This window comes from Gorilla gorilla, chromosome 11 (genome assembly GCF_029281585.2).
Source record: "Gorilla gorilla gorilla isolate KB3781 chromosome 11, NHGRI_mGorGor1-v2.1_pri, whole genome shotgun sequence".
In the NCBI taxonomy this organism is placed as follows: domain Eukaryota; kingdom Metazoa; phylum Chordata; class Mammalia; order Primates; family Hominidae; genus Gorilla; species Gorilla gorilla.
The window spans coordinates 130292218-130308456 of NC_073235.2; the positions used below are offsets into that span (position 1 = coordinate 130292218).

The 16239-nt window shown below is 44.3% G+C and overlaps 2 protein-coding genes across 2 annotated transcripts; both read left to right on the forward strand.

The window, feature by feature from the left end:
* Nucleotides 1-5328: 5328 nt before the first annotated feature.
* LOC129532101 (small cysteine and glycine repeat-containing protein 2) lies at nucleotides 5329-6075 on the forward strand. The gene has a single exon (XM_055380223.1). The coding sequence runs from the start codon at nucleotides 5329-5331 to the stop codon at nucleotides 5665-5667; it is 339 nt and encodes a 112-aa protein (XP_055236198.1). The 3' UTR covers nucleotides 5668-6075.
* A 9101-nt stretch (nucleotides 6076-15176) lies between these two features.
* Nucleotides 15177-15870, forward strand: LOC129532195 (small cysteine and glycine repeat-containing protein 2-like). Its single transcript, XM_055380598.1, has one exon. The coding sequence runs from the start codon at nucleotides 15178-15180 to the stop codon at nucleotides 15493-15495; it is 318 nt and encodes a 105-aa protein (XP_055236573.1). The 5' UTR covers nucleotide 15177; the 3' UTR covers nucleotides 15496-15870.
* Nucleotides 15871-16239: the final 369 nt, after the last annotated feature.

The following is a 16239-nucleotide window of genomic DNA, read 5'->3' on the forward strand; positions in this document are numbered from 1 at the left end:
GGCCAGTTTCATCTCTCATTCATCTTACTCTCCCAAGTGCTACACAGTGTCTGAAATGTATAACAGTATCATTAAACTTTTGGTAAATTGATATCAGTAAGGATAATGTATAGTTCCTCCTTTCAAAGAACTACAGTCTGGAATTGTTCTGTCCAATATGGCAGCCACTTACAATGTAGGCTAATTCAGTTCAAATTAATCAAAATTAAATAAAGTAAACAATTTTGTTCTTCAGCTTCATTAGCTACATTTACGTACTCAATAGACACATGTGGTAAGTGGCTACCATATTGGTCAGCTCAGAATAGAACATTTCCATCTTCCCAGAAAGTCCAACTGGGCAGCTCTGGTCCAGATCCAAGTGGATGGAGAATTACAGCTGCCTTATTATTCAGATCATTATCGGAAGACCTGGTGATGACCTGCCTCCTGTCCCCACAGAAAGAAAAAATGACCCTACATGTAGGAAGATATAATTGAAAATATTTGAGACTGGAGGTCTTCTGAAAAATCAGAATTTTAAAAAGGTAGATCCATGTAATAAAGCCTAAAGTATTCAACAAAGAAGTCAATGAGATCTAAAGAAAGTGAAATTCTCCCAAAGACATAACAAGGAAGACTTACTTACCAAGTTTCAAACCTCCCAGAGTCATTTTCTGCAAAGTGGACTGGAGAAGAATAACAGAAGTAGTAGGAGAAAAACAAGGAATTTTGTCTCGTAAAAGTCAACAGATGAGAATGTGTTAAGAAGGATTTGTCAACTGCATAGTGCTGAGAAGTCATCTTGCAACATTGTCAAAGAGCATATTGTGGACTCCGCCGCAGTGGAGGTCACGGGGGATTTGAGTTAGAGCATTTCACATGCAGGGGTTGTCTAGGGAGAAGTGGGGAAGTTTTGGAGGATTTTTGGTGAAGATTCTTATTTTTTATAGTAAGTGAAAAAACAATGACTCAATATATGTACCATAATCCCCAATTTTGTTTTTAAGTAGTGCAGATGGGTGGACATAAAATTCTGGAAAAAAAATAAAAAGTGAAGAATGGTTATTTCCATAAGGTGTGATTGTGGATAATTTTTTTCTTCATATTTCCGTGTATTTTTCAATTTTCTGCAATAAGCATGTATAACTTTCATAGTAGAAAAATATCACTAATTATACTTAAATAGAATTATAGGTAATATTTTGTTTCTTCATATTTTTTATATTTTAAAAGACATGTCAACACATTTTATTATGTATAATCTTTTAAAAGTTTTTTTATTTATTCTTTCTAAGAGAAGGAGTCTTGCTATTTTGCCCAGACTGGCCTAAAATTCCTGGGCTAAAGGGATTCTCCAGCCTCAGCCTTTCAAATAGCTGGGACTACAGACATGCTCCACTGTGCCTGGCTTTTTGTGTATAAGCTTTGAGATGGAGTTGTGCTCTGTTGCCCAGGTTGGAGTGCAGTGGTGTGATCTTGGCTTACTGGAACCTCCACCTTCCAAGTTCAAGCCATTCTCCAGCCATTCTCCTGCCTCATCTTCCCAAGTAGCTGGGACTACAGGTGTGTGCCACCATGCCTGGCTAATTTTTGTATTTTTGGTAGAGACAGAGTTTCGCCATGTTGGCCAGGCTGGTCTCGAACTCCTGGCCTCAAGTGATCTGCCCGCCTTGGCCTCCCAAAGTGTTGGGATTACAGGCGTGAGCCACTGCACCTGGCCGCTGTATATAATCCTATGTGTACTTTGCTGACTCCTCATCCCACATTCCTGCTTCCTCACCCAACACCTATTTTTTAGTGTCACTGTTCTCCTGCCTATCATCTAGAGGGAGGTTTTTTGTTGTTGTTGTTTTCTTGGCTTTTTTTGGACAATGCTTTCTGCAAGTGTGGCTGTCAAGGGGAGGAGAGACAAAGGCAGTAGCTGGAGGGGCACTGGACTCAACAGTGTGCTTTTTTTGCTTGAAGGTAGAAGAAATGCCACTTACAAGGTTTTGATGTGGATGGAAGAATCTGGAAGGTTGGGAGAGTGTTCATTGCTGTGTTTGTAGTGTCTAGGATGGGTGGCACTTCACAGGTGCTCAGCAAATACCCATGGAGTAAGGGAATGAGAGGAAGAGATACCTGAGAAAGGAGATTTAGAAAGCCAGATGGAGGTGGTTTCAAGTGCGCAGGTGCAGGGGCCAGTCTTGGATGGTGGGAGTGGGATCCACACCCACCTCCTCCTCCATGGTTAACCCAAGAAGAGGATGACCGACTGGATTCCAGCACTTTTTTGCACAGTATGGTAGGAAGTGCCTTCTTGGAGTGAAGGGGTTGGAGAAGGCATCCAACATCTGAAGAAAGGGGAGAAGATAGGAAGTAGTCATTGTAGGAAGAGGGCAGGCCAGCTGATGGGAGAAGGGGAGAGCCTGGAGGAGGGCAGGCAGCTCCCTCTGCTGCTGCCATCTGTGGTGGTGATGACAGATCCCAGCCCCCTCTTTATTCTCCTGCCTCCACACCATTGCCTCCTCATTTTCCCACTGTTGCTCTCCCTTCTTTTGTTATAATTTAATGGAGATATGACCAAAACAGAAGGGGGAGAAAAAGAGACAGCTAAGTTTCAATTGGGGTGATTGGGGATTGATGACATTTGAACTGTGTCTTTGAGGAAGGCTTGGGACGTCCCTGCTGGAAGAGGGCCCTTTAAATTAAGGCACAGCCACAAGGGAGGTGGGGGAGGAGGCAAGTTCAGGTTATGGAGATGTGGCTGGCTGGCGTGTTTCTTGTGTGAAAGCAAAAGGTCTGTGTCAGAGGAGCAACCTGGTGCCTGCCCTGCATTTGCTCCCTTACTCCCAAGTGTCCTTTGCTTTGTTGGTTTCGTTCCTGACCAATGGCCTGTCCTTTGGTGAATCTTGCCCCCTTCATTGTTCTTGTCTCTGTCTCATTTCTAAGAGTGTGGTACAGTGTTGAACACGTGGTACCTGCACTGTAGATATTAACTTCTACTAGTAGTCATGATGTTAATTACAAACTTGCCCTTCTCATGCAGCCTTGGGCTACTCTAGAGACTCAGACAGGAGATTAAGCTGCAAAGATAAATTGAAGCTAGATTATTTATTATTATTATTATTATTTGAGATGGAGTCTCGCTCTGTCACCCAGGCTGGAGCACAATGGCATGATCTTGGCTCACTGCAACCTCTGCCTCCCAGGTTCAAGCGATTCTCCTGCCTTAGCCTCTCGACTAGCTGGGACTACAGGACTGCACCACCACGCAGGGCTAATTTTTGTATTTTTGGTAGAGACGGGGTTTCACCATGTTGGCCAGGCTGGTCTCAAACTCCTGTCTTTAAGTGATCCGCCTGCCTCGGCCTCCCAAAGTGTTAGGATTACAGGCATGAGCCACTGCACCTGGCCTGAAGCTGGATTGTTGAGGGCATTTTAATGCCATACTAGTGAGTCTGAATTGTTGAGTAGGAAAGAAATGTTGAACATTAGAATATAGAGCAGCACAAGATAGCTTTTAAAATACAGAAGCACAAAAATTTCATAAAATTGTGTTAACATCATTATACCATATACTGACCATGTATAAGGATTTATACTTCATGAGGTCATAGTTAATAATAGGGACTATTTTAAAGTAGTTTGTTTCCTCAAGGACCAAAATCTTTCCAAGTCTCTGCTCTGGCAGTCTTCAAAGTGTGATCTAAGGACCTCTGGAGGCCCTGAGCTTATTAAGATACTCCTCCTTTTTCCAACTGCATATCTGTGTCAGGCTGGATTTTTACTCCAGCCAAAACACTGTAGGATAATAGATTCATCACAGAAGGAGAATGAGAATCCAGCTGTCTTTGATCAAGACAGACATTAAAGAGATTGGCAAAAATATAAAATAATGGCCACTGTACTCATTAATTCTTTTTTATTTTGGAAAATGGAGTTTTTTTCCAAAATGTATTATGTGTGTGATCATGTAATGGGCTTATATTATTTTAAAATGAATTAATAAACTTTTTAAAAGTCTTAGTGTTAATTTAGAATGCAATAAATATCTATGGATTTAAGCCATATAACAAGGACAATTTGGAGTTCTCAATACTTTTTAGGAGCATAGGGATCCCGAGAGTAATAAGTTTGAGAACCGCTGCTCTAACCTTTCTCTTCTCTTTGGTCAATGTGTGAATGTGCTTTTCCAAATCCACCGTTAAAATCTGAACGTAGGACGTCCTGGGACTCCACACCTGAGAAGTAAATGAAAGCCTTGCTTTCCAGACTGAAAGGAAGTTCGGGGCGGGGTGAGGGGTGCGGAGTGCGGTACTCCCCCTCCCACTTAGAGAGTCACAGAGCACGTGACAAAGGCAAGCCACTGAGGACAGAGTCAAAAAGCCTGTCTGGCTTTATTTAAATTCATTATTTCTCAAAAATAGCCAAACCTTTTTTGTGTGTTGCCTTTTAATGTCCTGTGGAACGAATCTTCTACCAAATGTGTTTTGGGAAGCCTGGCATTGAGTAGTCCCCTTCGTCCTGAGTTCTGAGCAGCATTGCAAGGCCAGATGAGGGCATCTCTGGGGACAGTGGAGCTTCCTGGGGCCTCTGGACCCTTACTTTGGGGTTGCCTTGCTGCCAGCTCTGTCATTAAGGTGGGACCTACAAAGCGTGACTCGTGCGAGAAGAATTCATTAGGAGGCAGAAACCCGAGGACCAGAAGGTACTGAAGCCGGATCTGAGGGCTGTGGGCTTCTCTAATGAGGCTGATCTTGATAATTCCCTAAATGAGCTCACTGTGTGTGCTGAGGGCTCTCCCAGGTAGAATAATCAGACATAGCCACTAACCTAGATGCAGGTGGCCTCTTTGAATTGTGACTTCCAGACCAGTGATAGAAAATAGCAAAGATTGGGAACTTCCTTTATGTTAGCTTCTGTGTTCTCCTTCTACTCAAGTAAACCCTAGGAATCTTTTTTGGAGAGATGTCAAGGGAAATATATGATTCTCCTGGGAAAATATTAGTAAGCAAGGAAACCATCAATGACAGATATATCTCTCTGGCTCATCTATTCAAGACTGGCTGTATTTGAAAATAGGGATAGGTCCTTGGCTGAATATTCCCACTGGATGGAACAGAGGTTAATTTAGCTGAACTGAAGATAAGTGACTTAATGAGATGAAAGTTGCCTAATAGGGACATAAACAGGAGGTTTCCCTGTGGAAACTGAAATAAACAATAACAAGGAAGTGGTCATGTGTCTTCCCTCTCCTCTCCCCAGAGTTGGTACATAAGGGCCTCCCCCAGCAGAAGGAGGCATCAGACCTCCTCACCTCTCCTGAGTCCTCCTCACTTCACCTGAGTCCTCTCTACTGACACCATGGGTTGCTGTGGTTGTGGAGGTTGTGGTGGCTGCGGTGGCCGCTGTGGTGGCTGTGGTGGTGGCTGTGGTGGTGGCTGCGGTGGTGGCTGTGGTGGTGGCTGTGGTGGTGGCTGCGGTGGTGGCTGTGGTGGTGGCTGTGGCAGCTGCACCACCTGCAGGTGCTACCGGGTGGGCTGCTGCTCCAGCTGCTGCCCCTGCTGCCGCGGCTGCTGTGGGGGCTGCTGCAGCACTCCCGTGATCTGCTGCTGCCGCCGCACCTGCAGCTCGTGTGGCTGTGGCTGTGGGAAGGGCTGTTGCCAGCAGAAATGCTGCTGCCAGAAGCAATGCTGCTGCTAGGTGGCCGGCCTGGTTCCACCCCTGCCCAGGAGCTGTGGGAACCCTCGCTGTCTCCTGCTGGCAAGGCTCTGCTTAACCCCATTCTGTCTAATCCTTTTTCTAACCTATCTGTCACCGGCAGATCCCCTTGGCTTCTGCCTCATGTGCCTTGTGCTTTGTCCTTCTGGGATCTTCCTTTGCCCACACATGGCACAAACTTGCCCAGACCACGCAATGTGAAACAAACAGGCAACCGAGCAGCCGGTGATAACCAGATAAAGTCAGAGCCAACCAGGAAACTTAGTATTTTATTATTTTGTAATGTTCAATCTTTCCTAAATAGTCAGTCCTGGATTTCACCATTTTTCTGTTCACTGCCTGTGTGCAATCTTTTCCATTGCTTTTGTCTATATTTGCTCTTTAAAATTTCCCAATAAAATGACTTGGTATGTCACAAAAATCTCTTCATTAGTCATTTTTTTTTTTAGTCGGTTCCTTTGTTGGCTTATCCATCCCTGTGCTATGAGTCCAATTCTGGCCCTCACACTCCTGCAACCTCCTGAAGCTGGCCATGGGCCCAGCCGCTGAACTTGTAGCTGTTTATCAGAGAGGCACAGAGCTCCCTGTGCTGCTGCTGTGACATGATGTCTTACCTGTGGGGTCTGTGTACTCAGACTCTCCCAAGGATTTTCTAGGGTGGGATGAGGGTGGTGCGAATTGATGGTGGTGATAGGTCTCTGTTTCTCCTTGAAATTTATCTAGGAGGCTGGGTGTGGTGGCTCATGTCTGTAGTCCCAGCACTTTGGGAGCCCAAGATGGGCGGATCCCTTGAGACCAGTTGTTTGAGACCAGCCTGGGCAATATAGGAGACCTCATCTCTGAAAAAAAAAAACAAAATCTTAGGTGGGTATGATGAAGTGCTCCTATAGTATCAGCTACTTGGGAGGCTGAGGCAGGAGGATCGCTTGATCTCAGGAGGCTGAAGCTGCAATGAACTGTGACAACATCACTGCACTCCAGCCTGGGTGACAGAGTGAGACACTATCTAAAACAAATTATGTAGGAAATGAAAAATGAGCCCCAAAGGAGGGGGGAATGGATGTAGCCTCTACCTTGCTGTGCTCAGTGGTTTCTGAAAAGACTGGAAAGTGTTTGCTAGGACAAGGAGGTTGAGCACTGTGTGGGGTGGGGCAGTTCCATGTAGCTCATGTCCTTGCCGGTGTTCTCGGCATGGCCTCTGAGACCACTACTAGGCATCAGTAGTCATAAAGACTTGTAAATAAATAAGAAAGTTGGGGCTGGGTGTGGTGGCTCATGCCTGTAATCCCAGCACTTTGGGAGGCTGAGGTGGGAGAATCACCTGAGTCCAGGAGTTTGAGACCAGCCTGGGCAATATAGTGAGACCCTATCTTTACAAATAATCAAAAATTAGCCAAGCATAGTGGTGCACACCTGTAGTCCCAGCTACTTGGGAGGCTGAGGCAGGAGAATTACTTGAGCCCAGGAAGTCGAGGCTATAGTGAGCCATGATCACCAGCAGTCAGCTTGAGCAACAGAGTGAGACCCTGTCTCTAAATAAATAAATAAATAGGAAAGTCATTCTAACCCTGGTTATGGCAACGAAACAGATTCCACTTAGGAGGGAGGTTGGCTACAAAAGCTTAGAAAAGTGTCATGCTCATTCAAGGTGGGAGAAAGAACAAACTCGCCAAACTCGTATTAGATTGGAGCTCACCACAGTGTACCAGGCCCAAGGCAGTTTGCTTGCACTCAAAAATCTTTTTTTGACTAAATGTTCTTCATGATCTAGACTACGCTTTGGCAATTTTTTTTGTGAAGTATCAGATGTAAATATTTTCAGCCTTTCAGGCCACATGATTTGTTGCAACTTGTCAACTCAGCCATTCTACCTTTAAAACAGCCACTGACAACAATTAAATGTGTAAGTGGCTGTGTTCCAAGAAAATATTGTGTACAAAAGCAGGTGGCAGGCCAAAAGTGGGCATCAGTTTGTTGACCCCTGGTCTTGACATTGAACGGTGAAGATGAGTGCAATGTTGCACAGTGGTTAAGAGGGCTGGCTCTGAGGTCAGCCTGCCTGGGCCTGTTTTCCAACTCTCCCATTTAACAGTATATGCTTTGCAAAGTTATTTCAAGAATTAAATCAAATGATACATGTAAAATACCTAGAATTGTGCCTGCAACATTAGAAGACCTCAAAAAGATTTCTACAGAGAACCAGAAAGGTTTAAGCATTGTGGAAGTACTCGTAATATAGATTTGACTTTCTTAGCGACTGGGGGAACACGTTCTCTGTGCTCCAATGTCCTGGTAGACCCTGATCTTGGCAGGACCACGTGGGGCGCCAGAGCTCTTTCAGGGAGTTGGTTCTCCTCTCCTTCCTCAGGGTTCAGCTCAGATCTCATCTCCCTCCATAGACAGGGCCTGCGACTGCTCTCCCAGTGACCAATGGGCCCCTCACATATCTTTAGCAAAACTTTTTCGCTGGGCGCGGTGGCTCATGCCTGTAAGCCCAGCACTTTGGGAGGCCGAGGTGGGCGGATCACAAGGTCAGGAGATCGAGACCATCCTGGCTCACACGGTGAAACTCCCTCTCTACTAAAAATACAAAAAATTAGCCAGGGGTAGTAGCGGGCGCCTGTAGTCCCAGCTACTCGGGAGGCTGAGGCAGGAGAATGGCGTGAACCCGGGAGGCGGATCTTGCAGTGAGCCGAGATCGCGAGGCTGCACTCCAGCCTGGGTGACAGAGCGAGACTCCGTCTCAAAAAAACAAACAAAAAAAAAACCTGTTTGACGTTGGACTAGGAACATCTGCTCAGTCTGCCCTCAGCCTATGAGAACCATTTCCTTTTTCCGTTTCCTCATTTCCCATCTTTATCTTCCCGAGTTCATGCACACACGTGCCGTCATGAAGCTGTCTCAGTCACCTTCGTAGATCATCCCTCTCACTCCCACCCATGCCCAGCGCCCAGCACAACACCTGGCAAAGAAGCCTGCAGCATGGTGTGATTGTTCTGTCGGCAAAGAATAACAGGGCACATGTTCAGCTTGTGTTTCTGTTGTTGACTGTAATCGCTTTGGGGAATTATCTTTATTGTATTCATTACTGTAATATAGTAAGATGAACAAGAATTTCAAGAAGACTGTTGGCATTTGAGAATTTTTAATGGGAATGAAGTTCTCTAAAGCCATCTAACTGACCCATCTCTAGGTTTTCTTTTTTAATTTGATCCTACAAGCTGCTGTCAGATATATCTTCCTGAAATGCTATATATTCATTTTTTATTGTGCTATATAATTCACTTGCAAAAGAAACATCAAAGTCTTCACAGTCTAAAGTTCATAACTACTCTCAAATTTTATTTCCAGCTTAAATATCTATTAACTCCATTGGATAAACTTTCTACTGTAGGTAAATTGCTTTCCTTCCTGTTTCCTGAATAAGTCTTCTATTTTCCCTTAACAACGTGTAGCCTACGTTAAAATTCTAATAATAACTAACATTTATTGAGTGATTACTATGTCCCAAGCCCTATTCTATGTGTTTTATATGTGTTATCACATTTCCATTTCATAGTAACCCTATGATATAGATACTATTTTTCCATCAGGGAATTGAGGTATAAAAAGATCAGGTCACATCTTTCTAGAAGCAGAGGATCAGTTTACATAGGATAATCCCAGACTGCACTGCACCATACCCTCTACCCTCTGCTTCTCCTTCCTCTCCACCTATTCAAGTCCAGTTTTCCATTCAAGAAGGCTCTGCCTTCTTCATAAAACCTCCCTTTCTTCTATCTAATTGGAAGTAATTTGTCTCTTCTCTTGTAAGTCTTGATATTCACCAGCAACTACTTTGAGACAACTCTTATTGGGCTATTAGTTAAATCTTTTTTCTTCCTTACTTTTCCCAATTATTTCTTCTCATCTCTCTTTTTTATGTATTTATTTGAGACCGAGTTTCACTCTTGTTGCCCAGGCTGGAGTGCAATGGAGTTTTACTCTTGCCGCCCAGGCTGGAGTACAATAATGCAATCTCGGTTCACTGCAACCTCTGCCTCCCTGGTTCAAGTGATCCTCCTGCCTTAGCCTCCCGAGTAGCTGGGTTTATAGGCACCCACTTGTATTTTTAGTAGAGACGGGGTTTCATCACGTTGGCCAGACTGGTCTTGAACTTCTGACCTCAGGTGATCCACCCCCCTTGGCCTCCCAAAGTGCTGGGATTACATGCGTGAGCCACCATGCCCGCTATCATCTCTCTCATTAATTTGAAGTAATTTAGACATATATATCTTTATATCACCTGTATTGCCTTGCACATTACAAGGTTTCAGCAAATGCTTGTTGATTAGGTTTGATTTTGCCCAAATGTTTATCTTTCACAATAGGATTACAAGCAGGAAGTTAATGGATAGATGCACTGAATAGCATCCTCTATTTAGGACAGCAACACCTGGTTATATTTAACTGGCATGCTTATGCACTTGAACCATGCTTTATGTAGGAACTTATGCTACTGACTAATAGGTCACATATTTGAATCCCCTGTGGTTTCCAATGACCTGGATTTTACAGGTTGGCTGATTGGGGCTTGGGACCGCTGTGTATCCCCAAGAAGCCGAGCAGAGCTGCCTGCCTGTATGTAGGTGAATCTGAATGTAAATACACTTTGAATGAGTTCTAGTTATTGCCCAATATAATTTTTTTTTCTAATTTTGGTTTAAAAGTTCAAGAAAAGCAAAGAACCTATTAGATGGTATCTGTGATCTGTGTAGGAGTCTAGTCTAGTCTTTGGGTAATTAGTCTTTGGGATTCCTCTTATAATGGAAGGCATTATTGTTAGTATTAAATACGGTGGTGGGCAATATATCCATGCAACAAACCTACACATGTAACCCCTACATCTAAAATTAAAAATATGTGCATGGGGCTGAGGCAGGAGAATCACTTGAACCTGGGAGGCGGAGGTTGCAGTGAGCCGAGATTGTGCCATTGTGCTCCAGCCTGGGCAACAAGAGCAAAACTCTGTCCATATATATACACACACGCACACACACACACACACACACACACAGACACACACATATATATACACACGCAGATACATATATATGTGTGTGTATATATGTATATACACACATATTTATACAACATATAACATATATATTATATATGTATATATATGTGTGGTGGTCCAGGATTCACCAGAATGTTGGAGTGCCCTGAGTCCACATTTCTTCACCCTCTGTCTACCTTTTCTCAACTTAACCCGTCCAATCCATCATCTCTTTGGCTCTGTGAAATGTCCCTAATGGACATCCTTTTGCCACATCCATTGATGTCTATTTTTCCTCTAGGGCAGTGTAGCAGTGTACAGAACCCTTCTTTCCTTTCCTATAAGAAGGAAAGAGAAGCAGATTACTTTTTTTTCTTAAATAAGCGTGCTCTCCCACTACTTACAAAATATAGAAAAAGTACACAGTTACAATGTTCAAGGTACAAACAAATAATTCAATTTTGTTTAGAGAAAACAAGAAACTTTAAATTGTTGTTAATCCATTCGATATTAATTCAGTCAAGAGCAGAGCCTCTGAATGGCAATTTCCACATTACTGTGATACTTGTTCATACCTCATTAATTATCTGAATACCTAGTTTGAAAGTTGGCTGTGGGGGTGGGGAAACCTAATGAAACAATTCTCGCTACTTGACTTGTAATAAATACACTTTCTAGCACGTTCACTGCATGTAGAAATTTACATTTTGACCTAATTGTATGGAGCATTGGTAGGAAAACAGTGAGCAGTTGCAAGTAGGTGATTCCCGACTACTCCTCATATTTCCCTGTCTCCAGTCTTTTTTTTTTTTTGAGATGGAGTTTCACCTAGGCTGGAGTGCAATGGCACAATCTTGGCTCACTGCAACTTCTGCCTCCTGGGTTCAACTGATTCTCCTGCCTCAGCCTCCCAAGTAACTGGGATTACAGGTGCCTGCCACCACGCTTGGCTATTTTTTGTATTTTTAGTAGAGACAGGATTTTGCCATGTTGGCCATGCTGGTCTCAAACCCTGACCTCGGTGATCTGCCTGCCTTGGCCTCCCAAAGTGCTGGGATTATAGGTGTGAGACACCACGCCCAGCCCCCTGTCTCCAATCTTTACTGAAGCCCTTTCCTGTGATAGACAGTCCCTGTCAGAGTTCCTCCAATTCCCCTTCTCCCACAGACACTCAGACTTGATTTATTTTTCCCCACACATCTAAGAAAGTCATTCGGTAGGGTTCTTGTTGCAGGTGCTTTTATTGGAATCTCTTTTCATGCATTTCTTATCAGACCGGGAGCTTGTGGATTCATCTTGTTAGGTCCTCACAGTGCCCTGCGGAGCCACTTTCTCCTAAGAGGAGGACAATCCAACAACTGTTTGTTAAATTGACTACACTGCTCCCTGCAAGTTTATATGATGGGAAAGTATTATGGTGCATCAAAGTAGAGGTTCATGGGCCTCTTTAAGTAAAAACAGACAAATCCTGGAGATTAGAAGGTTGGAAAGAAATGTATACTAGGTGAAGGCATGGAAGAAATGCTTGTTTAATGTGTATTTTACAATATGGTTATTGAAGCAATTTAACTGTTCTGTCTTTAATCTTGAATATTGGAAAAAATTACCAAACATTGGCAGGAAATTATTACATTCCAAAATTTGAGGGAAAAATATGAACCAAAAACTAACTATTTTACACAGGGGCTCATCCTTGAAACATGGTACCTGAAGCCAACTAAGTATAGGCAGGACTTAGAGGGCTGTACAACAGAACCACAGTGCTGAACCACTTCATTATCTTTCTGGATTGAAAAGTAGTACGCAGTTGCACTCTCAAAAAAGTAATCTTTAAGACTTCTTGTACAGTAACTAAAAATTAATCTGAAGAAAGGCCAGTGTTAAAGATCTAGCTCATATGGCTGAGTGCGGTGGCTCATGCCTGTAATCCTAGCACTCTGGGAGGCTGAGGTGGGTGGATTGTCTAAACTCAGGAGTTCAAGACCAGCCTGGGCAACACACTGAAACCCCATCTCTACTAAAGTACAAAAAATTAGCCAGGTGTGGTGGCACGCGCCTGTAGTCCCAGCTACCTGGGAGGCTGAGGCATGAGAATTGCTTGAACATGAGAGGCGGAGATTGCAGTAAGCCAAGATCACACCACTGCACTCCAGCCCCAGTGACAGAGCAAGACTCTAACTTAAAAAAAGATCCAGATCATAATATTATTCCAGGGTATTATTATTCAGAGGTCTCCTGAGAAACGGAACCAGTAGGAAACATGCATAGATAAATGAGATTTATTATGGGAATTGGCTCATGTGATTATGGATGCCAAGAAGTCCCATGATCTGCTCTCTGCCAGGAAAGCCACTGGTGCAATTCAGTCCAAGTCAGAAGGGCTGAGAACAAGGGCAGCCAATGGTGTAAGTCCCAATCAGAGTCCGATTGAAACTCAAGAACCAGGGTGCTGATGTCTGAGAGCAGGAGATGGATGTTCTAGCTTAAGAGGAGGGAGAGAGAATTCCCCTCACTCTATCTTTTGTTCTATTTGGGCCCTTAATGGACTGGATGATGCCTTAGTCCATTTTTTTGTTGCTATAACAGAATACCTGAGACTGGGTAATTTATAAAGAACAGAAATTTATTCTCTTACAGTTTGGCTGGGAAGTCGAAGATTAAAGCACTGGCATCTGGTGAGGCCTTTCTGCAGCTTCCCATGATAGAAGGCAAAAGGGCAAGAGAGAGATAAACTATGTGCCCTCTCTTGGCAGAAGAGCAGAAGAGGGTGAACTCACTCTCACGGGCCCTTTTTTTTTTTTTCTTTTTGAGATGGAGTCTGGCTCTGTCACCCAGGCTGGAGTGCGATCTGGGCTCACTGCAACCTCCAACTCCCAGGTTCAAGTGATTCTCCTGACTCAGCCTCCTGAGTAGCTATTACAGGCACCCACCACCATGCCTGGCTAATTTTTGTACTGTTAGTAGAGATGGGGTTTCACCATGTTGGCCAGGCTGGTCTCGAACTCCTGACCTAAAGCGATCCACCCACCTTGGCCTCCCAAAGTGTTAGGATTACAGGCGTGAGCCACCACACACGGCCTCACAGGCCCCTGTTTATAGTGGTATTAGTTCCTTCATGAGGGCAGAGTCCTCACGATCTAAACACCTCCCATTAGGCCCCACCTTCCAACACTATTGCATTGGGATTATTTCCAACACGTGACTTTTGGGGAGCACGTTCAGACCATAGCAATGCCCACGGTGAAGGTGATCTTCTTTACTCAGTCCACTGATTCAAATGCTAATATCTTTTAGAAATACCCTAACAGACATATCCAGAAATAATGCTTACCAGGTATCTGGACATCCCTTAACCCAGTCAAGTTGACACATAAAATTTACCATCATGCAGGGGAATCAGAGTTCCTCCAACTCTGGGGCCTGCGGGGACCTGAGAGGACTCTTGGGTTCTCCTTGTCTTGTGCTCCTTGGCATGGCCTGGGGTGAGTGATAAGAGCACTATATTCTGAGAACAGATACGCAGGGCTAGAACCTGTAGATTTCATTGATGGCCTTCACTATTCTATTTTTCATTTTCATTTTTCCTTTGACAGGAAAGAGTAGTCTGCATAGGGATGGCCAATTGGAACTAATCATTTCAAGTCAGCATTCCATGGGGGACTGGTCCAGGATCAACCAGGCTCCAGGGGACTGCCAGAAACATGCCTTCAGCATTATCCTCCTTTCTTAACAGGCTGATGATAACAGAAGCCTCTTTGAGTTTGGAAAGTGACTTGGAAACATTCTGCTCAGGATATGCTTTTATCATCTGCACAACACGAAGGATGCCCTGTCATAACCCTTGATAATGCAGGATCCCCTCTTCTCTGAATCAGAGAGTCCTGACTCATGTTACAGGGCTAGCAAATAGCCGAGGAGCTCTGCCTGGGGAAGACAAAATAACATAACCTGAGACCACTCTTTCCTTTTCCATATTCCAAGTGCTCTCCTCCATCTAAAGGGATGTTTTGCAAATTAATAAATAGTTACAAATAACGTTGGAATGAAAAAATCTTTGTCCTGGGCTGATACAATGGAGAAATGTACAATAGCTAAGGGAAATTGTAACCCCACTCTGACTTTTCCAATCACCAAAAAAAAAAAAGGGAGTTGTTAGATGTTTACTGTTCTATATTATAGATGGCTTTAAAAAAACAAGTGAAAGCTAAATTTAGCAAATTGTTGAAGTCAGAAGGACCCATTAAGGAAGTGTACAAAAGGCCACGTGAGATTCTGCTTTGGATATTTGCCAAAGGGAAGTGGCAACAACAGAGAAGTGGCATTGAGTCTTAGGTCAATATTCTCCCCCAGAGTTAGTATATAAGCTCCACCCCCAGCAGAAAGAGGCATCGTATCTCCCTCACCTCTCCTGAGTCCTCTCTTCTCACTTCACCTGAGACCTCTCTACTGACGCCATGGGTTGCTGTGGTTGTGGTGGCTGCGGTGGCCGCTGCAGTGGTGGCTGTGGTGGTGGCTGTGGTGGTGGCTGTGGTGGTGGCTGCGGTGGTGGCTGTGGTGGCTGTGGTGGTGGCTGTGGCAGCTACACCACCTGCAGGTGCTACCGGGTGGGCTGCTGCTCCAGCTGCTGCCCCTGCTGCCGCGGCTGCTGTGGGGGCTGCTGCAGCACACCCGTGATCTGCTGCTGCCGCCGCACCTGCCGCTCATGTGGCTGCGGCTGTGGGAAGGGCTGTTGCCAGCAGAAATGCTGCTGCCAGAAGCAATGCTGCTGTTAGGTGGGCTGGCCTGGCCTCCGTCCTGTGGTAGGATATGCTGGGGACTTTCCTTCACCCCATTCACCTGCCTTACCCATCCTCTGGGTATCCTAGCACTTATGCTCTTGGACTGTAACTTTGCTCCTGTATTCTGGGTTCGTGTATTTTCTGCTTTGGGTGTTTCCAGTCTGCCTACATGAAAAGTTTCCTCTCTGATATCAAGCAGCCAAAACAAAGACACGAGGACAACCTACCTCTTCAGGAAGAGTCCACATCACTGAGCTCAATCAAAGAGGATCATGATTCCCAACAGACTTTTTGATGTATATGATCATTTCATTTCCATTAGTGTGCTTTTCTCTGCTCCTTTTCTACCTTGTATTCCTATTTGTCAATAGCTACTTTCTAAATTTCCTAATAAAATAAAAATATATTATTAAAAGTTTATCTTTGCCTTTTTTTTTGGTTTGAACATATCTCACATTCTAGAAAATCTTAATCTCTCTTAGAAAGCCTTTGGTGAATGGGCAGTGATCGTGGAGCAAGTTAAAGACCCTGAGAGTAGCTTCCTGCCTCTGTTGTTTGTGCCCTCTAGTTACCAAACAGAATACTTGAATGTCCAGCTTCTCTCTACAGTTCGTATTCAATTTTGAGATGTGAGGTTCCTTTAAAAATAGACAAGCTGGGCCAGGCGCAGTGGCTCACATCTGTAATCCCAGCACTTTGGGAGGTCGAGGCGGGCAGATCACCTGAGGTTGGGAGTTC